At 44.9% G+C, this 25,851-nt stretch overlaps 1 protein-coding gene across 5 annotated transcripts in view; it reads right to left on the minus strand.

Annotated features, from left to right (window-relative positions):
* Positions 1–25,851, minus strand: part of LOC137528643 (connector enhancer of kinase suppressor of ras 2-like) — a 563,792-nt gene that overhangs the window by 141,049 nt on the left and 396,892 nt on the right. For 4 of the 5 annotated variants that reach the window (XM_068250052.1, XM_068250051.1, XM_068250053.1 and 1 more), the window contains exons 10-13: positions 24,784–24,917; positions 20,649–20,860; positions 10,871–10,957; positions 4,876–5,123 (exon numbers count right to left, since the gene is read on the minus strand). In XM_068250052.1, coding sequence (XP_068106153.1) covers positions 4,876–5,123; positions 10,871–10,957; positions 20,649–20,860; positions 24,784–24,917 — 681 coding nt within the window. The remainder of the gene's footprint in view (positions 1–4,875; positions 5,124–10,870; positions 10,958–20,648; positions 20,861–24,783; positions 24,918–25,851) is intronic. The other variant, XM_068250054.1, reaches the window with a different exon arrangement.

The following is a 25,851-nucleotide window of genomic DNA, read 5'->3' on the forward strand; positions in this document are numbered from 1 at the left end:
CTCCAGACCGTTCCTGCAGCTACTGAACTTCCTGTCCAGGGGAAGTTTAAACAGTAGAGGGCGCTCTACTGTTTAAACTTCATGCCGGGACAGGAAGTTCTGTGCAGCTGCAGCCGGTCTGGAACCCAGAGCGGAAAGAAGACAGCAGGGACCAGGGGACTCGCGCCGGCCAGATCAGGTAATGTATACCCGCTGTATTGCGTTGGTCGTCGGGCATTCGAACGCCGCAATCGACACACTCCCGACCCGCCGGCGATCGAGAAAAATCTTCCGCACGGACGGATCGACGGGAACGATCGATTTCGGACAGAAATCGATCGTTCTGTCAGCAGTGTGCGCGGCGATTTCACAGCCGATTCGATCACTCTGATCGAATTGGCTGTATATCGGCGGGAAAATCGTTAGGTGTATGGGCCCCTTAACTGTGTATTGCTACCTTTATACACGATATGCTTGGAATGAATAGACCAGCTCCAATCCGCTGGTATAATTAGAGAACGTTTTATGAATCCAGCTAATTAGACACCGGAAATTACAGTGGCCACCCAGGTTTTTATGCAGCAAAAAAAATGTATTTTACTTCCAATGTAAGATTTTGATTTAATGCGAGAGAATCTTGAGCTCTTTCATCTGTTTTTGTTTTTATTTTTTTATTTTTACAATTCAGTCGCGTTACTTAGTTGTAATTTATCATTCAATGCTCGCTAAATTTTATTTTCATTATAATTTATTTCAGAAATTTTTTGGGGAATAGATGTAAGAATATAATATATTCTAATGGAGATAGGCATATCACTCTCTGTGTAATTTAAAATATGTATCATGATGGCTTATAGCTCTGACAATACGTAAATATAGTCTTATATCCAACTGTACCCCCAGATCTGCTGGTCTATAGCACAGATACAGCCTAAATATACAGCCATTTATCCAACTGTACCTCCAGATCTGCTGGTTTACAGCACAGATACAGCCTAAATATACAGCCATTTATCCAACTGTACCCCCAGATCTGCTGGTCTATAGCACAGATACAGCCTAAATATACAGCCATTTATCCAACTGTACCTCCAGATCTGCTGGTTTACAGCACAGATACAGCCTAAATATACAGCCATTTATCCAACTGTACCCCCAGATCTGCTGGTTTATAGCACAGATACAGCCTAAATATACAGCCATTTATCCAACTGTACTTCCAGATCTGCTGGTTTATAGCACAGATACAGCCTAAATATACAGCCATTTATCCAACTGTACCTCCAGATCTGCTGGTCTATAGCACAGATACAGCCTAAATATACAGCCATTTATCCAACTGTACCTCCAGATCTGCTGGTTTACAGCACAGATACAGCCTAAATATACAGCCATTTATCCAACTGTACCCCCAGATCTGCTGGTTTATAGCACAGATACAGCCTAAATATACAGCCATTTATCCAACTGTACTTCCAGATCTGCTGGTTTATAGCACAGATACAGCCTAAATATACAGCCATTTATCCAACTGTACCCCCAGATCTGCTGGTTTATAGCACAGATACAGCCTAAATATACAGCCATTTATCCAACTGTACCCCCAGATCTGCTGGTTTATAGCACAGATACAGCCTAAATATACAGCCATTTATCCAACTGTACCTCCAGATCTGCTGGTTTATAGCACAGATACAGCCTAAATATACAGCCATTTATCCCACTGTACATCCAGATCTGCTGGTTTATAGCACTGATACAGCCTAAATATACAGCCATTTATCCCACTGTACATACAGATCTGCTGGTTTATAGCACAGATACAGCCTAAATATACAGCCATTTATCCAACTGTACCTCCAGATCTGCTGGTTTATAGCACTGATACAGCCTAAATATACAGCCATTTATCCCACTGTACATCCAGATCTGCTGGTTTATAGCACAGATACAGCCTAACTATACAGCCATTTATCCAACTGTACCTCCAGAACTGCTGGTTTATAGCACAGATACAGCCTAAATATACAGCCATTTATCCAACTGTACCTCCAGATCTGCTTGTTTATAGCACAGATACAGCCTAAATATACAGCCATTTATCCAATTGTACCTCCAGATCTGCTGGTTTATAACACACATACAGCCTAAATATACAGCCATTTATCTAACTGTACCTCCAGATCTGCTGGTTTATAGCACAGATACAGCCTAAATATACAGCCATTTATCCAACTGTACCTCCAGATCTGCTGGTTTATAGCACAGATACAGCCTAACTATACAGCCATTTATCCTACTGTACATCCAAATCTGCTGGTTTATAGCACAGATACAGCCTAAATATACAGCCATTTATCCAACTGTACACCTAGATCTGCTGCATTATATAACAGATATAGCCTAACTATACAGCCATTTATCCAACTGTACCTCCAGATCTGCTGGTTTATAGCACAGATACAGCCTAAATATACAGCCATTTATCCAACTGTACCTCCAGATCTGCTGGTTTATAGCACAGATACAGCCTAAATATACAGCCATTTATCCAACTGTACCTCCAGATCTGCTGGTTTATAGCACAGATACAACCTAAATATACAGCCATTTATCCAACTGTACATCCAGATCTGCTGGTTTATAGCACAGATACAGCCTAAATATACAGCCATTTATCCAACTGTACCTCCAGATCTGCTGGTTTATAGCACAGATACAGCCTAAATATACAGCCATTTATCCAACTGTACATCCAGATCTGCTGGTTTATAGCACAGATACAGCCTAAATATACAGCCATTTATCCAACTGTAGATCCAGATCTGCTGGTTTATAGCACAGATACAGCCTAAATATACAGCCATTTATCCAACTGTACCTCCAGATCTGCTGGTCTATAGCACAGATACAGCCTAAATATACAGCCTTTTATCCAACTGTACCTCCAGATCTGCTGGTTTATAGCACAGATACATACCGGTACACATATTTTAGATTGATGTCACAAATGAAATTACATGGCAACAATATATGCCTATGGTAGATAGATAGATAGATAGATAGATAGATAGATAGATAGATAGATAGATAGATAGATAGGATGCATTAGCTAGACATAAAGGTAGACAGACAGACAGACAGACAAATAGGTAGCCAGAGATAGATAGATAGACTGACAGGCAAGTAGCTAGATAGACAGATAGATAGATAGATAGATAGATAGATAGATAGATAGATAGATAGTAGACATTGGTACTCACGTATGCAAGCTTCCAGGCATGGACGGTGATGTCGGAAGTGACCACAGAACAGAGGTGATAAAGATGAATGAATATGCAGTAGTCACATGACACATCACACATCACACATGCCAGTATGCAGTAGTCACATGACACATCACACATGCCAGTATGTAGTAGTCACATGACACATCACACATGCTAATATGCAGTAGTCACATGACACATCACACATGCTATGTACGGGTATACGGTACAGCTCAGCAGTGTCCGGGCTGAGATAAGGAACAATGACTGAGGCAGAAGGGGTTGGATGAGGCTGCTGCACTCTGCCCTCCCTCAGGGGGAATTCAGCATGTGACCGGAGCTAAACACAAATGCTTGGCCAAGGGTTTGTGTTTATATCTCTGCAGTCAGGAGGGGGCAGCAGTGTAGCCACAGACATGAGATCACTGCTGAGATCTGACCATACACAGACCACTGTCATCTCCTGTGTCTTACAATACAGGAAAATCCTACAGCTGTGGGTGACAGCCACTGAGGTATAACTGGATGGACAGATCGGTACTCACATGGTGGAGAGTATATAAGGGGCAGTACTCAGTACAGAGTCTATAAACACTGGTACTCACATGACACAGAGTAAATGAATGCCAGTACTCTCATGGTACAGAGTATATACACGTTGGTACTCACATGGTACAGAGTATATAAACGTTAGTACTCAAATGGTCAGGAGTACATACACGCTAGTAGGGCCTGAGCCCATTGCTGCGGTTATAAAAAAGCATAGAAACGCATGCGGTTTTTAAGTGTTTTAAAATGCATTTAAACGCATTTTAATGAGTTTAAATGCATTATAATGCGTTCAAACATGTTAAAACGCATTTAAACATGTTAAACAAGAGCATTCAAACTCTTAAAAAAAGCATTTCAAATTGCTTTAAAAACGCATGCGTTTCTATGTGTTTTTATAAATGCAGCAGTGTGCTCAGGCCCGTACTCAGATTGTATAAATGTCAGTACTCTCATGGTACAGAGTATATACACATTGGTACTCACAAGGTACAGAGTATACAAATGTTAGTACTCAAATGGTCAGGAGCACATACACGCCAGTACTCAGATTGTAAAAATGATGGTACTTACATGGCACAGAGTACATAAACGTTGGTACTCACATGGTACAGAGTATATAAACGCTAGTACTCATATGGTACAGAGTATATAAACGCTAGTACTCATATGGTACAGAGTATATAAGCACTAGTACTCAGTATATAAACGTTGGTACTCACATGGTACAGAGTACATAAGCGCTGGTACTCAGAGTATATAAACATTGGTACTCACATGGCACAGAGTATATAAGTGCTAGTACTCAGTATATAAACGTTGGTATTTACATGGTACAGAGTATATAAGTACTAGTACTCAGTATATAAACGTTGGTACTAACATGGCACAGAGTATATAAGTGCTAGTACTCAGTATATAAACGTTACTCACATGGTAGAGAGTATATATTCGCTAGTACTCAGAGTATATAAACGTTAGTACTCACATGGTACAGAGTATATAAACGTTGGTACTCACATGGTACAGAGTAGTATATAATCGCTAGTACTCAGAGTATATAAACGTTGGTACTCACATGGTAGAGAGGCACTGTGTTGTTGTCGGCCAGAGAGAAGGTCATGGCGTCCTGCTGGGAGGGGTCCAGTCGCCCGCTGGAGGTAATCATTGACGGGCTGATGGGGTAACTGGGGCTGCCAGGGTTTTTGCTTTTTTTCCTGGACCTCCGGCCCGTGTCCCTCTTGTTGTCTTTCTGTGTCACCGGCTCCTCCTGTATGACCAGGATCTTGTCATCACTGAGATATCGTAGCAGCGAGTTCTCGGAGTCAGTGGAGGAAGAGAAAAGAGGAGAGGAGGCCAGTAAGTACGATGCTGGACTCTACCCTGGCAAGAGCAGAAACATGGGGCGGGCACAGAGGGAGCGGCAATGTCCTAGGAGCATCAGCTGGAGGTGGGCACAGGGAGATTGGTGTCCTGGCTAAGCCAGGTAGGTGGTGGCACAGAATGCTAGTAGCACCTGCTAGCTGTGATTGCAAAATAAGTAGTACTACCCTGCTAGAACCAGTTAGCTATAAACACAAAGGCATAATGAGAAGCTGTGCAGAGTCCTCTGTCCCCCTATCAGAGTCTGGTGAACAGAAGGTCACAGGAAACTCAGAGGTTGTCACCGTGGAGAGAGCTGTAGGTGTTGCAGCATTTATTAGTTGGTGCCGCAATTGCAGAAAAAAACCACTCATTGGCTATAATTCACTAAGCTTATCTCCTGTCTTTAACCTGCTGAGCGGTCTGGACGAGCTCAGCTCGTCCAACACCGCCAGAGGCTGCCGCTCAGGCCCTGCTGGGCCGATTTGCTTCAAATAAAAAGCAGCACACGCAGCCGGCACTTTGCCAGCCGCGTGTGCTGCCTGATTGCCGCTGCAGCGCGGCGATCCGCCGCGTGCAGCGGCGAAAGAGGGTCCCCCCAGCCGCCCGAGCCCAGCGTAGCCGGAACAAACAGTTCCGGCCAGCGCTAAGGGCTGGATCGGAGGCGGCTGACGTCAGGACGTCGGCTGACGTCCATGACGTCACTCCGCTCGTCGCCATGGCGACGAGGTAAGCGAAACACGGAAGGCCGCTTATTGCGGCCTTCCGTGTTACTTCTGGCCGCCGGAGGCGATCGGAAGAACGCCTCCGGAGCGCCCTCTAGTGGGCTTTCATGCAGCCAACTTTCAGTTGGCTGCATGAAATAGTTTTTTTTTTATTTAAAAAAAACCCTCCCGCAGGCACCCTGGCGATTTAATCAGAACGCCAGGGTGGTTTTAATAATGATTCTGAGCTGTTTTTACTGTTATCACCATGGTGATAAATCATTTAGTATTCACTACTAAATTTACCTCAGACAAACATTAAACGTATGGATTCTATCCTTACGTTAAGGAAAGATTCCTAAAGTTAATGACTGATTCCTTAAATTAAAGAGGAACTTCAGCCTAAACAAAAATACTGTCATTAAGTTACATTAGTTATGTTAATTAGAATAGATAGGTAATATAATCTCTTACCCACCCTGTTTTAAAAGAAAAAGCAAATGTTTGTGATTCATGGGGGCTGCCATCTTTGTCATGGGGGCAGCCATCTTTTTGGTTGAAAGGAGGTAAAAGACAAAAATTTGCACCAAAACAGCAGAACGAGAGCAACAACATCAGAAATCCCATCATGCTTTGCACAGCATGGGCTTGATTCACAAAGCGGTGCTAACCTACTTAGCACGTCTAAAGTCTTTAGACGTGCTAACCAGGGTGCTAAGTAGGTTAGCACCGGATCTCTCAATCAGATCGTGCGCTAACTTTGCGCACGTAAAACTTTACACGCGCAAAGTCTTATGCGCGCTAAGTCCCATAGGCTTTAATGTGCACTTCGCGCGGAGCGCCCTGCGCTCTGTGCAGTGCACGCGTAAAGTTTTACGCGCATAAAGTTTTGCGCGCGTAAAGTTTTACGCACGAAAAGCTCGTTTAGACGTGCTAAGGGGGTTTTCACAGGCGTGCTAACAGTTAGCACCGCTTTGTGAATCAAGCCCCATAAGGGTAAAACTGCCCGGGCAGTTTTCTTCTGTGCAGCTAAAAATGAGGCTTGTATAAGAGAAACAAAGTTCTGATGCTGTGAAACTGTTAAAGAAACACCAGGCCTTTTCAGTGCTGCTGAGTCGATTTTTAGTCTGGAGGTTCACTTTAATGACTGAGTCCTAAACTTAAAGGGACACTTAAGTCAAACAAAAAAAAAAGTTTTACTCACCTAGGGCTTCCAATAGCCGGTGCAGCTGTCCGGTGCCCTCGCCGTCTCCCTCCAATCCTCCTGGCCCCGCCGGCAGCCACTTCCTGTTTCGGTGACAGGAGCTGACAGGCTGGGGACGCGAGTGATTCTTCGCGTTCCCAGACACATTAGCACCCTCTATGCTGCTATATGGTATATGATATATGCTATAGCAGCATAGATGGCGTTATTGTGGCCAGGAACGCGAAGAATCACTCGTGTCCCCAGCCTGTCAGCTCCTGTCACCGAAACAGGAAGTGGCTGCCAGCGGGGCCAGGAGGATCGGAGAGAGACGGCGAGGGCACCGGACAGCTGCAGGGGGCTATTGGAAGCCCCAGGTAAGTAAAACTCATTTTTTTTTTTTGACTTAAGTGTCCCTTTAAAGACCAGATGTTAATTCACAAAGAGGAATGCCAGTGATAACAACTGTAAAGTGTGTGAGGAGTTTTCACCTGGCCTGAGTTGTCGTTAAGTGGAGTGTTACTACAGACTGCAATGTAAAGTGCAGGATTCTGAGCTGTCTGCTTCATTTTTCTAATATTTTATACAGGGGACTGTGTAAAGAGAGAAATGCACAGCATGCACACAGGGAGGGAGAAAAAGAGAGACCTCAAGCTTATGTACACACACACATGCACAGCTACTCTCGCTCGCTCTCTCTCCTTCCCTGGCTGCCATACAAAGGCTGCAGGCTTGCTGTAAGGAGACAGCAGGAGGAGCAGAGCTACATTCTGCCTTCGTGTGCTCCTCTCCTCCCTATCTACTGCATGTAAAGGTACATTCACACTTTTGATTTTTCCAAACGACCGGTTGTTCGGAAATCAAATCGGGCGTGTGTACAAACGATCGTTCAGCTGATAAGGCTGGCTATCAGCTGAAGGACCGTTTGTACACACGCCTGATTTGACGTCCAAACGACCGGTCATTTGGAAAAATCAGACATGTGTATGTATAACTACAGTGGTGATAACTTAAAGTGGACCCAGATTAAAAATACAAGATTTCAGATATAAAATCTATTTTCTAAATTATAATAATAAATAGCAGCCTTTTTTCAGCTGCATGATGACAAATATTTGACATTTATTGACATTTATTGGAGGAACCCCTCCCTTCCTTTCAAATTGCCGGGCAATGGAGGCATTGCTAATGGCTGCCCCCAGTATAATCCTAGTAATGAAAAGAGGAGAGTGAAAAGCATGCACTGAAATGCTCATAGGCTTGAAGGAGTGTTTATTTATCTTTGTATGTGTCAGAGTGATGCAACTAAATATTTTTAATTAAAAAAAATGTTTGGTTTGGGTCCGCTTTAAGGACAACCTATTTTTAGATATCGCACAGTTTTATTTTATATTTAAATCTAGTTTTTAAGTTTTTACTGTTTCATTGTCTCTGCTCAATGACACATTTACTGAAGTATGCCAGAGCTCAAATCTATGAATTATTGACCCTTTTTATCTCTTTCCTGCTCTCAGAAGCCATTTACTGACAGGAAAGTGTTTTATGGCTGTAATTATTTATCAGTGAGCATTATGCTATAGTCTGACCCAGCCTGACCAGGTTCCGGACAAAAACTGTTACTTGCATACCTGATGTTTAACTCTTTCAGGCAGAGAAAGAAAAAAAGGAACACAACATACACTCAGACACTACTGAAGCCATAGGATCAGCATGACCGGTGGATGAACATAACAGCCTACATAGGACTCTCACTACAAACTTTTTGTCATCAGAAATGGGATTTAGGCTGTCGGCAAGCCCCATGGGTGCACCGAAAATGCAAAGAACTTAAAGTGGGACTAAAACGCTGCTGAAATGAAGCCTCGCTGTCTACAGAGCTGACAAAGAGCTGTCATCCTCTCCTCCACGCCTCTGTATTAATTCTGGAATAAGAGCCAAGCCAATAATAGATGACAAAAGAGTGACTAAATTGCGCGGCCGATGTTTGTGAGGCGCTGTCAGATCCGGGACGCGTTTATACGGAGAGATAAGACGAAGAGTCCTCGGAAAAACCTTTGTTTGCTATTCTAACGCCGAGGGAACGAAAACCGTTCCAGCAAGTGAGCTGATAATAGCAGGAGTGGGCTTCCTAATGCTGGCGGTACATCACGCGCCTACGCGGCAACGCACGCTAATGGGACAGGCGTCTCTGCGCAGAACCTCTTCTCCGAATTAAAGGGATGCTCCGCTCCCAGCGCCAGGCCAAAACCTGTGTCTGCTTTAATTCTGAGGGCGAGTTCCCACTACTACGCAAAACGCGAATGTGATTTTGTGTCGTGATTTTCCCGTTCAACAGAATGGGAATCAAATCGCAATGGCCCCCAAAGCGCTGCAAGCCGCACGTTTGCGATTTATGCAAATTGCAAACATGCAAACATCGAAGTGAGAATGTATCCATAGGGATATAATAGCAACAGCACTTTGCTGTTCGCTGGCAATGAACAAAGCGCTGGAAAGCATCCAAGTGTGAACCAGACCTGACTCAGCTGAATGCTTACGGTATTATAAGGGCTGGAGCCCACTGTGAATCGTGAATTGTAATAGAAACTGCTGAGAACTTTTAGTAGCAATTTTTGCTGCTTTTTCCCATGAAATTTCTGGCACTTTTGGAACAGTTTTCATTTTAAAAAGGGAACCTAAACTGAGAAGAATATGGATATTTCCTTTTAAAATGATACCAGTTGCCTGACTCTCCTGCTGATCCTGTGTCTCTAATACTTTTAGCCACAGCCCCTAAACAAGCATGCAGATCAGGTGCTCTGACTGAGCTGCATGCTTGTTTCAGGTGTGTGATTCAGCCACTACTGCAGCCAAAGAGATCAGCAGGACTGCCAGGCAACTGGTATTGTTTAAAAGGAAACATCCATATCCCTCTCAGTTTAGGTTCCCTTTAATGTTAGTTATTTATACACACACATACATTTATACACACATTGCAATTGCCCATTTTTTGGGGGGTTCTGGGTAGTAAAATCGCTACAAATCGCTCTGAGTGAAAAGCGATTTTGCAGCAATCCTGTATAGGCATTTCACACTCGGGCGCTTTCCGGCAACATATTGCCCTTTGCTGATCGCAATGCAATTCTCGTTCACTCAAATTAGAAATAAAAAAAAAAGAAATTGCGCCAAAATCGCAGAAAAAGGCATCACGCTTTGTTATTCCCAGTATGAATGGGGCCATACTTTGAATTAAAGGGACACAAAAAAATTAGGAGATGTCCCCTAACGCACTGGTATGTTTACTTTTGTGCGATTTTAACAATACAGATTCTCTTTAAATCTGACAGAACCGGCAGGTTTTGGGCCAGTCCATTTCCTCATGGGGGATTCTCAGGGTTTTCTTTGTTTTAACATTTCCTGAACAGCAGTTTAACTGCCAAAATAGTAAGCTGTCAGCCAGCCTCCCTACTCACTTGCACACTATTTTGTCAGTTAGTCTTTGCTACTGCTGTTCAGGAAATGCTGTTGAAAACAAAGAAAACCCTGAGAATCCCCCATGAGGAGATGGACTGGCTCAAAACCTGTCGGTTCTGTCAGATTTTAAATGCCTACTTTTTCCTCGATAGTGGTCCTTTAAATTGCAATCGCTCAAGAAATGCTGAAGGATTCGCTGTTGTGGTTTGGGAAAATCGCTATTTCTCCTGCTTAATCAACTTTATTGACTTTTATTAGACTAGCGGTTTTGGAATCGCCACCAAAGTGCATCTGAAACAGCTCCTGTGGGCCCCACTGAGATCGGGACTAGCTGTAAACAAAGAGGATTGCAGGCACAAGGACTCACTCACCTCGACTCCCTCTCTTGTACATGTTGGGTTCTTTGGGGTCTCCTATCCAGCTGTAGTCGGTGGGCATGGACACCGGCCGTAGATCTCCTGCACAGAGAAGAGGGAGATCGGTTATATCTGCTGCCGAAGAACGAGGATGCTACGCTGCAACAAAACAAAAACTCAAACAGGTTAGGCAGGAGAAAAGGAGCACTCGGAGTGTGGCTGTCCCTTCCATATCACTACCAGGAGGAATCCACCAAAGGGGAGACAATCATCTCACGTTACTGTGACATTTAACCACTTGTTGGCACTGATCCATGTATGCTGAGATCAACAACACACTATAGGTGCCCACTAATGATACAATCTTATCAAATATAAGTACTGGTAATAGAAAACTGACTGAATATACTTTGAATGGATACTTTAGGTATTCCCTCATATTACTCAAAGATGAAGCACCCTCATGTATTTTACCATATATATCAGTGGGAACATGACAGTAAACACCTACCCTGCTCTCTGTTTTATCCTTCACTACTCAGCCTGCTTGTTATCAGCCCTGATAAAATCCCGGACTGAGCATTCAGTCTGGCTTTGCTCAGGAATCATTATAGCTGAGCCTGTCTTCTCTGATGTCTTTTCAAGCCCAAGCCTGCCCCCTGCTGGCTGTGCTATACTGACTCAGCTATAATGATTCCTGAGCAACTGCTCAGTCGGGGATTTTATTAGGGCTGGTAACAAGCAGGCTGAGCAGCGAAGAATGAAACAGAGAGCAGGGTAGGTGTTTTCTCTAATGTTCCCACTGATATATATGGTAAAATACATGAGGGTGCTTCATCTCTGGTTCACTTTAAATGGTCCTGAACTCTTGCACAGGACAGAAGGAAAACAGAGAAATGCACCCTGTATGTATGTAGAGCGTTTAGCCTGTCTAATCCCCCTCATCTGTGACTAATCACAACTGTAATTTGATCGCTCAGCTGTGTCACATGACTGCCTCGTGACGAGCAGCTAATTTGTAAACACGGGATGTTGACCCTATGTCTGCTTCCGTGAAAGCAGGAAGTAGACGCACTGCAGATTTATTACAGTATTTGTATCAGCTGTAACAAAGAAATGTTTTTCTTTAAAGGTCGTTATGCTGTTGCTTATCTTGTAGAGCAGAGAGGAAGTTCTGAGTCCAGGTCCACTTTAAAGGGAACCTTAAGTGAGGGGGATATGGAGGCTGCCTTGTTAGCAATGCAGATTGCCTGGCTTTCCTGCCGATCCTCTGCCTCTAATACGCCTAGCCGTAGACCATAAAGTCTGACTGGATTAGCTGCGTGCTTGTTTCAGGTGTGTGATTCAGACACTACTGCAGCCAAATAGATCAGCAGGGCTGCCAGGCAACTGGTATTGTTTAAAAGGGAATAAATATGGCAGCCTCCATATACCTCTCCCTTCAGGTTCCCTTGAAGTGGTAAGATATCAGCTGTCATTGCACGGAATGTGGAAGAGGAATAACATTTAACTGTGTCTGTCATTAATGTGAATTTCAAGAATTTCCTCTTCCAAAAGTTATCAGATGCAATTAAAGGACAGCTGTAGTGAGAAGAATATGGAGGCTGTCATATTTATTTCCTTGTAAACAATACCAGTTCCCTGGCAGCCCTGCTGATCTCTTTGGCTGCATTAGAGTCTGAATCACACATCTGAAACAAGCATTCAGCTAATCCAGTCCGACTTCAGTCAGAAACATCTGATATGCTGCATGCTTGTTCAGGGGCTATGGCTAAACGTATTAGAGGCAGAGGATCAGCAGGACAGCCAGGCAACTGGTATTGTTTAAAAGGAAATAAATATGGCAGCCTCCACATCCCTCTCACTTCAGGTGGGCTTTAAAGAGGCCCTGTAGTGGCATGTAGTAGAATGCAGTAAATTATTCAGGGTACCCACTTTTACGAGAATGTTTTCCTGGTTTCAGCATCCATATAAAACTTCCTATATCTATATATTGCTGTATATTGGAATGCTTCCCTGCCCTTTCAGTGATACTAAGCCTAGGCTATTTAGCTATGCAGAATTCTTTTCCCAGTGCACTCTGGGAGACTGGGTATTATTTCCACTGACTTCAGAACTCTCTCTGCCCCGTCATTCCAGCATTGACCCTCCTAGTTCTGCGACTAGATACCGTTTTGGCCCTCGGTACTGTACATGCGTGAATACGCAAGTACTTCCAAAGGCTGCACAAGGAGGCAGGGCTGTGGAGATGGCACAAAAATCATCTGATTTCTCAGTTTATGAAACCATCGACTGACTCCAGGTAACCAAAATTGCTCCGACTCCACAGCCCTGCAAAAAGGGCCAAAGAGGTTGCAAACCTTCACCAGGGCCTGGCGGTGGAACACCGGGACACAGAGAGGAGTGAGAAGGCTCTATGCTGGCCAGAGCCCTTCCTTTACATAGGTAGGTATCTAACGTTTTTGTTTTTTTAATCCCACTTTGGGGTGTAGTTTAAAGAGACTCTGTAACAAAAATGTTTGCAGTATTTCTCCTATCCTACATGTTCCTAAGGCTGTTCCATTGTGCTCTGGCTTACTGCAGCACTTTCTACTTGCACCATCTCTGTAATAAATCAACTTATCTTTCCCCTGTCGGATTTGTCATGTCTGGAAGGCTGCCAACTTTTCAGTAATGTGAACAAGTTAACTCCTTCCAAGCCCCTCCAGTGCTACTGTGATGATTATTCCTCACAGACAATGTCCCTGCTCTCACTGTCAGCTTGTCTGCTATCTGTGAGGCTGATGAACACAGACTGATAAACTGAACAAAGAATAGCTGGCTGAGGAGGAAGCTGCCTGTCAGGCTGACACGAGTGTAGAGCTGAGACTCCAGGCTCTAAAGACACAGCTTGTCATGCTTCATTGACACAGAGCTCTTTCAAAACTTGCACATAACCTCTGGAGACTGAATTCAATGTGTAACTCACTGAATTCTCTGTGTACTCACTGTGTATTAACTGAGTTCACTGCTCTGCTGATGTACTTCCTGTTTTGGTGGCCATCTTTTCTGTTTACAAAACAGTTTATAAAACAGTTTTTTTACCCTCTTTATTTGCAGCGGAGAGCAGCAAAAATATTACAGAGGGGGCTAGGAGATGACCCCAAACAGGCAGGGATGTTTGTTTATACTTCATTTTGTAAATACAGATTCTCTTTAAAGAGAAACTCCGACCAAGAATTGAACTTTATCCCAAGCAGTAGCTGATGCCCCCTTTTACATGAGAAATCTATTCCTTTTCACAAACAGACCATCAGGGGGCGCTGTATGACTGATATTGTGGTGAAACCCCTCCCACAAGAAACTCTGAGGATGTGGTACTCCTGGCAGTTTCCTGTCTGCGAACCTTGCTACATTGTGGGAAATAGCGGTTTACAGCTGTTTCCAACTGCCAAAAAAACATGCAGCAGCTACATCACCTGCCAGCAGTAAAAATGTCGCCATGTATTAAATGTCAGAATGTACATCAGGGATTTAAAAGATTTTACAATGGGCAAACACTGACTAAATCATTTACACATAATTATTGTAAAAATGAAGCACTTTTTTATTACATTATTTTCACTGGAGTTCCTCTTTAAAGAAAACCTGAACTGAACATTAAAAGTCAAAATAAGCATACACAAGTCATACTTACCTTCCATGTAGTCTACTCCTCAGTGTCTTTCTCCTGTCCTGCTTCCTGTTTGTTCACTGTGATCAAGGGAATTTTCCGTCCTCCATTTTGAAAATTGCCATTACCCATAACAGCTTTCTGGTCAGCACACAGTTAAACTGTAACATCGCCCACTTGAGCCATAGGGAAACATGGACATTACATGGTACATCAGTTTTCCTCTCAGCTATAACTGACAGCAACTGATATTTTACTGACAGCAACTGATATATTTCAGATCTGACAAAATGTTGTCAGAACTGGAAGGGATTATTGTCAGAAGAAAATGGTGAGCTTCTGAGATGAACTGATGGCAAGGTAACTATGTAATGTTCATTTGAAGTTAACTCATGTGTTTATTTTAAATATTTATACTCAGTATAGGTTCTCTTTAAGTCACAATTTATTGATCTCTTCACAATTTATCAATCTCTTCAACACAGTCTTTAGTGGATTTAATAAAAAATAAATGAGGTGTGCATATTCACAATAGCCTGCCTATATACATCTCTTGTGGGTGCGAATGTCTGCTCACCAGCCTATTTCATCTTTGTGGTTTCTATTTGCTTTGACTCATCTCCTTTCTTATACCATGGTGATGCCGTTAGTATCAGTATTGTTATGTACTGAGCAGTTCCGGTACTGATAGAGGCATATCAAGTTATCAGACTATGGCAACGCCCTTCCTGATAGAACACACTTCTCTTCAACGCTAATATTGTTCATTAAACCCATTTTGAGGCATTGTAATAAAAGTCTTAAAGAGACTCTGTAACACAATTTTCATCCTTATTTCTTCTATCCTATAAGTTTCTATACCTGTTCTAATGTGCTCTGTCTAACTGCAGCCTTTCCTAGTTGCACAGTGGCTGTATTATCTTTGTTATATGATCTAATCTTCTCTCCTCTGTCGGCTCTGTCAGGCTCAGGCACTCAGGCTGGAATGTGCTGTGCTGCTTGTGATTGGATAGAAGCTATACACACCCTCTCCAGGCCCCCTGCACACTCTGTATGACTCACACACTGAGTACTCTCAGCCTATCACTTGCTATATCTTTTGTTTGTAAACACTGCCTAAAACTGTTAATTACAAGTCAGGATTGCAGCAGGGAGTGGCAGAAACAGCAAAGAGGGGCCCAGGAGAACATAATGAATAGAATGGTATGCTTTTTATTGTAAGAATTTTAGAGTACAGATTCTCTTTAAAGGCCCACTCTAGTGAGAAAAGTAAGCAGCTAAAATCTGACAGAAGCAACAGATCTTGGACTAGCCCATCTTCTCATGGGGGATTCTCATGGTTTTCTTTATGGACAACTATCACAAAAAAATTTAAAATACATGTAAACACATACAAATAATAAGTATGTTTCTTCCAGAGTAAAATGAGCCATACATTACTTTTCTCCTATCCTGGTGTCACTTACAGTAGGTAGTAGAAATCTGACAGAACCGACAGGTTTTGGACCAGCTCATCTCCTCATGGAGGATTCTCAGCATGGCCTTAATTCCTTATAAAGACACTCCCGGCAAAGGACTTATACTGGCCAGCCTCCCTGCTCACTGCACGAGCGATGAACTGGGAACTGGGACGAGCGATGAACACGCTGGAACTCCCGGCGCTGTTTCCACTACTGTGACGGTGCCCCCTGCCTGTCCATTTCACACTCTACGGCCTAGTGCACACCAGAGCGGTTCGGCTGCAGTTTGCGATCCGCTTGCGGGTGCGGATCTGCTAGGGTAATGTATCTCAATGGGCTGGTGCACACCAGAGCGGGAGGCGTTTTGCAGAAACGCATACTCCCGGGCTGCTGCAGATTTTGGATTGCGGATGCGTTTCTGCCTCAATGTTAAGTATAGGAAAAACGCAAACCGCTCTGAAAAACGGCAGATCAGAGCGGTTTGCCAGGCGTTTTTTGTTACAGTAGCTGTTCAGTAACAGCTTTACTGTAACAATACATGAAATCTACTACACCAAAAACGCTTCCCAAAACCGCAAAATGCTAGCTGAAACGCTACAGAAAAATAAGAAAAAGCATTTCAAAATCTGCTAGCATTTTGCGGATCTGCTAGCGGGTTTTGGTGTGCACCAGGCCTCACTGTTTGCTGCTTCCCGCTGTGGTCACCATTTATCTTATGCATTGCCGCTGGGCTTCAGTAAAGAATGCGGCGGGTGTATGACATCACATGCCCCATGTGCTTAACATCTGTAGCCCCCCCCCCCTCCCCCCGGTAATGCGGAAGATGAATGGAGACCGAGGTGGGAGACAGCGGACAGGGAAAGTATGAAATGCATGGGGAACACTTAGTACCCATTTCCACTAGAGTGAATCTGCATTCGTTTCCTGCATGCAAATTCGCACAGCCAATACAAGTGGATGGGACCGTTTCCACTTGTCAGGTTTCGTGAGCGTTTTTCTGTGCAGGATTTTTCTGCACGGCAGAGCCCACAGAATTTACTTGCGTGTGGAATGCAGGCGAATCGCACGAAATGTATTTAATAGGGAAATCGCATGTGGTTTTGGCATGCGTTTTTTCCCCGCGATTTTGCGTGCGATCTCGCATATGATCTAATGTAAATTCACACAGGCAGTGACATGGTTAAAATCTCCTATACCCTAACCTATGCGAAATCGCGGCAAAAACCACATGCGGATTCGCACCCGTACGGGATTTCGTCAGCGGTGATTATGCAGCGATTTCGCACCGCACAAGTGGAAACGGGCCCTTACTGTAGGGGGCAGCAATAGATGCAGCATCACCAGGACTGTGGAGTCGGTACAAAAATCATCCGACTCCAACTTCAACTCCTCAGTTTTTTAAACCACCGACTCCAACTCCGACTCCAGGTACCCAAAATGGCTCTGACTTCGACTTCTTAAGCTGGCCACTAATGGTCCAATTTCTAGCGAAAAATCGTTAGAGCGATCAGAAATTCTGATCGGATTGGTTGTAAATAATCTCCATTGGTGGACACAATCGATTATGAACGAGTGAAAAAAATGTCGGCCGAAAATTTGGATTTTCTTGGTGGTCGTGATAGATAGGAAGCAATGATTGGTTAGTTGATGGTGTAGTGAACGATTTTTCGTCCGATCAGAATTTCTGATTGCTCGAACAATTTTTCGCTAGAAATTGGACCGTTAGTGGCCAGCTTTAGTCTAATACTTAAAATAGAACTAAGGATTCGGTACAAAAATCATCCGACTCTGACTCCACAGTTTATGAAACTGCCGCCTCCAACTCCGACTCCACAGACCTGGGCTTCACAAGGCCGATTCCCAAGAGATTTCATGCGGAATGGGCCTGCATTGTATGGGCAGGCAATAGATCTCTCTGCGATCAGATTCAATCAGAGAGAGAGCTGTCTCTTGGCCAATCTGCTACTACATCTGCCCTAACCCTCTCTGCCAAGAACTTCTTGACGCACCCCCTCCTTTCGTGTCACCAACCCCCCCCTTCTCCCTATAGATTGTAAGCCTTTGGCTGGGCCCTTTTCCTTTGTGTATCACACATCACTGTGTGCACTTTACCCAGAATTATGGGAACTTGTATTTTACCACTATCACTCCAGTGTATGATCTGGCATTATACTCCTATCTGCATTGTGTTGTGTATCTTATTGCTATTACCTGTATTGTTGTATCTATTGTCTATTATCTGTATTGTGCTGTCACCCCTGTTATTGTCTGTAATCCTATTTATTGTACAGCGCTGCGTAATATGTTGGCGCTATATAAATCCAATAAATAATAATAATAATAACATCGTCTGATGTGTGGGCACCTTAAAGGACAGCTGAAGTGAGAGGTATATTCAGGCTGCCGTATTTATTTTCTTTTAAGCAATACCAGTTTCCTGGCTATCCTGCTGATCCTCCGCCTCTAATACTTTCAGCCATAGACCCTGAACAAGCATGCAGCAGATCTGGTGTTTTCTGACATTATTGTGAGATGTGACAAGATTAGCTGCATGCTTGTTTCTGGTGTAATTCAGACACTACTGCAGCCAAATAGATCCCAGGCAACTGGTATTGTTTAACAGGAAATAAATATGGCAGCCCCATATCCCTCTCACTTCAGTTCTCCTTTAACAGCAGCCTGTGAGATGTCCAAACTCCTCCCGCAGATGAGATCATCATCACCCACAGGAAGTAGTCAGGAAGGAGCTGGGAGAAGACATCAGCCAGTCATTTCCTGTGAACTCAGAGCTGACCCTGCCCACAGGAGGGAGCAGAGGGAGGGGGAGATGGGTGTGGTTAGCTGATGAAATTTCATGCCATTTGTTTATATAAACCACTTCCTGTGTAATGTGACTGGCCCAATCCAAGCTGTCTACATCGTCCATGAAATTTGCATTCCCGCCTGAATCATTAGCATGTGGTTGGGCATCTCCCACCTCCCATAAATAGCCGTAATGTACAGTGAGAGCTCATTATCCTGTAATAAGTCAGGCTCTGCGGATCTGCCGCCGTTCCAGAGATTTGGAGGGATCTTCTGCCCCCTCCGTCAGGTGAAAGCGGAATCAGCTCACATCATGAATTAATCATTCTGGCATTTGCAGAGTTTGTGCATTAAGTGGCTTCTGCATGGCCGCCTCGCCTTTTCACACTTCCTCCAAGAGGACAGAAGCAGTCAAATATTGATGAGCTCGGGCCCCCGAGTGGATTTACGGTGTTTAGGGAAGCTCTGCGATGTTTGCCGGGTTACGGAGAGGCCACAAAGTCGCTGAGCGGAGTCGGTGACCTCCTCACCGTGATGCAACCCGAGAACTCGCCAGCTCGGCCGGAGGTGTGAATTCCTGCCGACCCGAGGCGCCTCTGTGATGAAATCTATTGCAACTTTATAAGATTTTGCAACCAGTTGCAATAATTTATAGGTATTAGTATACCCGAAAATGCAACCCAACCTAACCGTATTCTCACACAGAAGCCTCCTCTGGTGGGAAACTACCCCCCACCCCACCCCGGAGGGGAGTAGTAACTCCCTCTTGGCGTTCGTATTATATGGCCATCTGTGATTTGGTTGGCGGGAGAGCCGGATGAGAGAAACTCCCTGGCAGTGTTTAGTACTATTCCCCCTCGGAGGGAGATGTAATACGGGTTCTGGCAACCGACTGAGCACCAAATTACCATTATGTTCCCTGCACAGCATTACATTGCTGCTATGGGGTGCCTGGCTTCTGCGCCTGGCGGTGAACTCCGTGCGCCAAAACTACCTCCCTTGCCCACTTGTTGGGAACAAATAACCCCCCCCCCCCTCCCTGGTGAGTGACTAATAACCCCCCTGGAGGGAAATAAACACTGGCGGTTGCAAATAGTTACATAGTTACAGTGAGAGAAGGTGCGCATGTGCAGTTCTGCACGGCATGCATGCGCTGCACAGCAAGTTGCAAAATCGTATTAGTCGCAATATCTTTCACCGCACTTCTTCATAACTCTCTGCAACAAAAGTCCTGCTAGAGATTGGATTTGTTCTATCCCATCACAAGCAGCAGCAGATTTGTAGTTTTTTTGTTTTCCTTAGATGAACTACCGGTAGTTGTTACTGAAATTCCCCTTCCAAATGCAGCCCCCCTTTTATGTAGAGATGCATCCCTCTGTGCTGTACAGCAACCCCTCTCCTATCTGGTGCAGCCCGAATAAACAATGGCTACACCCATACCAACCAATACCTTCTTTTTTCAGTTCCGCTTTAAAGGACGGAAATACAGTTTAGAGTCAATTAAACATTTTTTCAGTAGAAAAGTACATATATTTACAAAGATCTGTACATCAGTCCAGAAAGAGGGACAAAAGAGGAAGACAGAGGGTCATAGGGGAAAGGGTTCCCAAAGAGGGACTGTCCCTCCAAAAGAAGGACAGTTGGGAGCTATGGGCACAGGGTTAAGGGGAGTTGTAGGAAGGGGCCACCCTGAAGTCAGGTCATGCCCCGGGTCACTATTAAACGGTTATATTGCAATGTACATAATGACATCTTAACAACAGATGGGATTCAGCAGCGCCCGCCATTGTGCACACAGTAGGATGCATCATTCACACTCAGGGTAGAGAAATGAGGGCGGGGGTGGTACAGAGGGGAGGGGCTAGATAGCGTATCGTACCGTGTGTTGGTGTCTTTTCTCTTCTGCGCACCCCTGTCGATCTACCTCTGTCATACTCTGAGCCCACGCCATGTCCCTCACCTTCAATCAGCGTGTAATATTTGCCGCTCTCGTGCTCCAGGAAGTAGCTGGGCGAGTCGGAGCCCTTCATCCCCATCTTGCTGACGCCGTACTTATTGATGTCGTCACATGATACAATGCCAAGGTCGTCCCTGCGGAGATAAGAGACGAAAAACGGGATCAGAAGAAATCACCTTCAAAGTCAGACCAAACTTTTGTTGAGGAGAGAAAGAAGAAGAAAATAAAAACAATCCTTTGGCTCAACTCCTTTTGCTTCCTGTTACCTGTCACAATCTTTTTGGATGATGGTTTGGTGACAGCAGCTGCACTGATACTGCTTGAATGAGCGGCCTTAAAGCGGAACTGAAGATCTTCTAAAAATAAAGTGTTTCACTTACCTGGGGCTTCTGCCAGCCCCTTGCAGCCGTCCTGTCCCACGCCGGTCCTCCACGATCCTCTGTTCCCCGCCGCCAGCTAGTTTCGATACTCAACCTGTAAGCCGAGGGGCCACTGCGCCTGCGCAGCCCTGCCAAGTGTATCCTTTTTCTGAGTTCCTGTCTGCAATATCGCTATTGCAGACTGGAACGCAAAGAAAGATGCTCGTGGCCAGAGCCGCGCAGGCGCAGTGGCCTGTCAGCGAAACTGAAAGTAGCTGGCGGCGGGAGAACGGAGGATCGTGGAGGACCAGCGTGGGACAGGACGGCTGCAAGGGGCTGGCAGAAGCCCCAGGTAAGTGAAACTATTTTAAGAAGATTTTCAGTTCCGCTTTAAAGGGATACTGTAGGGGGGTCGGGGGAAAATGAGTTGAACTTATCCAGGGCTTCTAACTGTCCCCCGCAGACATCCTGTGCCCGTGCAGCCACTCACCAATGCTCCGGCCCCACCTCCGGTTCACTTCTGGAATGTCAGACTTTAAAGTCTGAAAACCACTGTGCCTACGTTGTCTTGTCCTCGTTCCTGCTGATGTCACCAGGAGCGTACTGCACAGGCCCAGTATGGTCTCTGCCTGCGCAGTACGCTCCTGGTGCCATCAGCAGAGCCGGGACAAGGTCCTCCAGCACCCAAGGCTGAGACACCAAAGTGCGCCCCTCCATCCCTCCCACCCCAGCCGTCACACACTGACTGTAATTAGACTAAGAGGGCCACAGGGCCCACAACCTCCCCAACACCTTAATATCTAGTTATCTGGCTTGCAGTCACTGCTATGTATCCCCTTTTCTTATTTCTTTCTGCTTCATATACAATTAGGAATGACAGCTGAATGAATTGTGCGCCCCCTCCTACACAGCGCCCTGAGGCTGGAGCCTCTCCAGCCTATGCCTCGGCCCGGCCCTGGGACACGGCAACGCAGGCGCAGTGGTTTTGAAACTTTAAAGTCTGAAATTCCAGAAGTGAACGGGAGGCGGGGCCGGAACATCAGTGAGGGGCTGCGCGGGCACAGGATATCTGCGGGGGACCATTAGACGCCCCGGGAAACTTCAACTCATTTTCCCCCGACCCCCCTACAGTGTCCCTTTAAAGGACAACTGAAAATTCTTCACCAGTCAGCCAAACTTGACACTGCTTTAAACTCCTCAACTTATCATACAAAGCTCTTCATAAGTTGTCACCTCCTTACATTTCCTCGCTAATCTCCACATACTATCCCTTTCTTTACTCACAGGAGACCCTCTTGTCCAGGGGCGTAACTAGAAATCCCTGGGCCCCTGTGCAAAACTTTGGATGGGGCCCCCTCCCCTTGCACACTGAATAGGGACTGTCTACAAATCTTTGTCTAAAAAACTTTGTATGATTCCTTATCAGTGGCTGAGCAGATGCAGTCATTAGAACAATTGTGCAGAGAGCAGAAAGCTTTTTCTCTCCTCGCCCTTAGTTGTCAGTCTCTGAGGACAGGGCCCCCTGTGGCCTATGGGCCCCCTGCAGCTGCACCCCTTGCAGGGTCTATTGTTACGCCCTTGCTCTTGTCGTCTAACTTGGTCTCACTCCCGCATCCAGGACTTCTCACAAACATCACCTCTCCTTTGGAACTCTCTCCCACAGCCTGTCTTTCATGCTCTGAGCCTGGAAACCTTCAAATATTCTCTCAAAACACACCTTCAGTTCAGACAAGCCTATAATAAGGTTTTGGAAGCATTGGAGGCTCACTGCCCAATCTGCTCTCCTCTAGTGTCTCCAACCACTACCCTCTAGATTGTAAGCTCGCAAGGGCAAGGACCTCTTACTAGTGTTTCTTATTCTACTGTAATTTATCAAATGAACATGTACCAGTCAGGGCCGGCCCTAGACTTTTTGCCGCCTGAGGCAAAAAAAAAATTTCCGCCGCCACCCCCCCCCCGGTGGGGGGGGGGCGCTCTGGGGGGCCGCCGAGCTGGAGGGGTAGCTAGCAGGACGGGGTATTGGGCCTAGCGGCGGGAAGGGGGTCGTACCCCCCCTCCCTCGCCTGGGTCCCCCGAACTGCGCTCCCCTCCAGCCTTACATAGAAGAAGCAGCCGCTATTTGTAAGACGCACGGGCGGGGAGGACTCACCTCTTCCCAGCGTGCGCTCCACTGACATCACTTCCTGCAGCGTTGCAGGAAGTGACGTCAGTGGAGCGCACGCTGGATCGAGGAAGAGGTGAGTCCTCCCCGCCCGTGCCTCTTACAAATAGCGGCTGCTTCTATGTAAGGCTGGAGGGGAGCGGAGGACGGGGGACCCAGGCGAGGGAGGGGGGAGGTCCGACCCCCCCCGCCGCTAGGCCCAATACCCCCGTCCTGCCAGCTACCCCTCCAGCTCGGCGGCCGGCTCCCCGCACGGACGGGCGGATGCCGCCCCTGGAAATTTGCCGCCTGAGGCAAAAGTTTCACCCCGCCTCATGAGCGGGCCGGCCCTGGTACCAGTATTGGCGATTTCTCAAACCACACATCAACAGATGTACTATATGTATTTGTATTGCTGGATGCCTTGAGCGTACAGAGTTTTGAGTTTCTTATGTATCTATGTTCCCCGATATTTATTTTGTCTTATGTACAGCACTACAGAAGACTTTGGCGATGTTCAGGTGAAACTTGATTAGAATATTTTACAGAAGTCCATTTATTTCAGTAATTCAACTTAAAAGGTGAAACTAATACATGAAATCGGAACCCTTTGCAGGAGTTTTGGATGATTTAGCTGATTAAAGGCTGAAACTTTGAGACTAGAATATTGAGCAAGTTCACAATATAATAATATAATAATAGTTACCTTAGGGACTGAACTTTTTAAATATTTATGTCAAGAGGGTATAACACTGTTACTTTATAAACTGCGGGCTTGTAATTAGGGATGGACGCAAAACTGAAAAAAATGCACCTTTATTTCCAAATAAAATATTGGCGCCAAACATTGTGATAGGGTCATAATTTAAACAGTTTTATAACCGGGACAAATGGGCAAATAAATTTCATGGGTTTTAATTACAGTAGCATGCATTATTTAAAAACTATAAAGGCCGAAAACTGAAAAATAATACTTTTTTTCCCACATTTTTTCCTTTTTTCCCATTAAAACACATTAAGAATAAAAATTCTTGGCATAATGTCCCACCTAAAGAAAGCCTAATTGGTGGCGAAAAGAACAAGATATAGTTCATTTCATTGTGATAAGTAATGATAAAGTTATAGACGAATGAATGGAAGGAGCGCTGAAAGGTGAAAATTCCTCTGGTGCTCAAGGGGTAATACCCCTCAGTGGTGAAGTGGTTAACAAGCGTTCAAAACTTTAGCAAGCGTTCAGGCCTTCTTCTTCGGAAAGTCACGAAGGTTAAACACGCAGATAGTTGGCCAATTCTACTTCCATGGTGCCCGGTCTGAATACAAACGATGAAGCAAGAATCACAACATCTTGATTCTCATCAGTTATCAGAAGGAGTCTGATTAGAATTGATCACACCCCCGCTAAGTACGGCAATGCATTGCTTGATGTAGAATAAACTCAACACTCCGCCATTCAACCTTCCATTAACCCAACCCCAAACTTCGCTTAAGATTGATCAGGACCGTCTGCTAGTGTAGGACCACCTGGGGCTCCTCTGTCATTGGATGAGATGGTCCTTACCTTGGCCCATAAAGTCCAGATACGGGAGAGAGGATGAAGACGTCGTGCATAGTGGAACTGTCCACTTTGGAAGGCATTCCCATTGTACCCGTTGGCGTTGTGTTGCCACTTGTGGGACTGGTCGGGATCACAGGCTGGAGAAAAACAAACAACGTTTACTTCATACAACTGAGAAAGAAAAAACAACAAACATCCCACTAATATTATAAATGCAGACGTTTGGATGTTTGTTACTCGATCACGCAACAACGGCTGAACAGATTTGAATGAAATTTGGCACACACACAGTACATTACCTGGAATAACATATAGGATACTTTTTATCACCATAACCAAAAAGTGGGCGGAGACAAATACAAATTTCACTGGGAAAATGTAAACTGCTGCCATTCTTACACTGTTAATGGCAGAGTTCCCAAACTTTGCACAGTTGGTTACTGGGTGACTGGGATTAAAATTCAGAAAAGTGGGTGGAGCCTACAACAGCCAATCAAAATTCACTATTGATTTTCAAGGGGAATATTTAATATTAATAGCTGCCATTCTTGCACTGTTAATGGCACAAGCCTCAAACCTGGTACAGTTGGTCATTGGGTGACTGGGGTGCAAATTCAGAAAAGAGGGTGGAGCCAAAAACAGCCAATCAGATTTGTTTCATTTCAATGCAAATTATCGATGCCAAAGACTGCAAAGTTAACAAAACTTGGTCATTGAGTAACTCAGTAATTGTGTGTTAGAGTTAGAAAAAGTGGGTGCAGCCAACATCAGCCAAATACAGTGGGTTGCAAAAGTATTCGGGCCCCCTTGAAGTTTTCCACATTTTGTCACATTACTGCCACAAACACGCATCAATTTTATTGGAATTCCACATGAAAGACCAATACAAAGTGGTGTACATGTGAGAAGTGGATCGAAAATCATACATCATTCCAAACATTTTTTATAAATAAATAACTGCAAAGTGGTGTGTGCATAATTATTCGGCCCCCTTTGATCTGAGTGCAGTCAGTTGCCTATAGACATTGCCTGATGAGTGCTAATGACTAAATAGAGTGCACCTGTGTGTAA

Source organism: Hyperolius riggenbachi, chromosome 8 (assembly GCF_040937935.1).
Source record: "Hyperolius riggenbachi isolate aHypRig1 chromosome 8, aHypRig1.pri, whole genome shotgun sequence".
Classification (NCBI taxonomy): Eukaryota; Metazoa; Chordata; class Amphibia; order Anura; family Hyperoliidae; genus Hyperolius; species Hyperolius riggenbachi.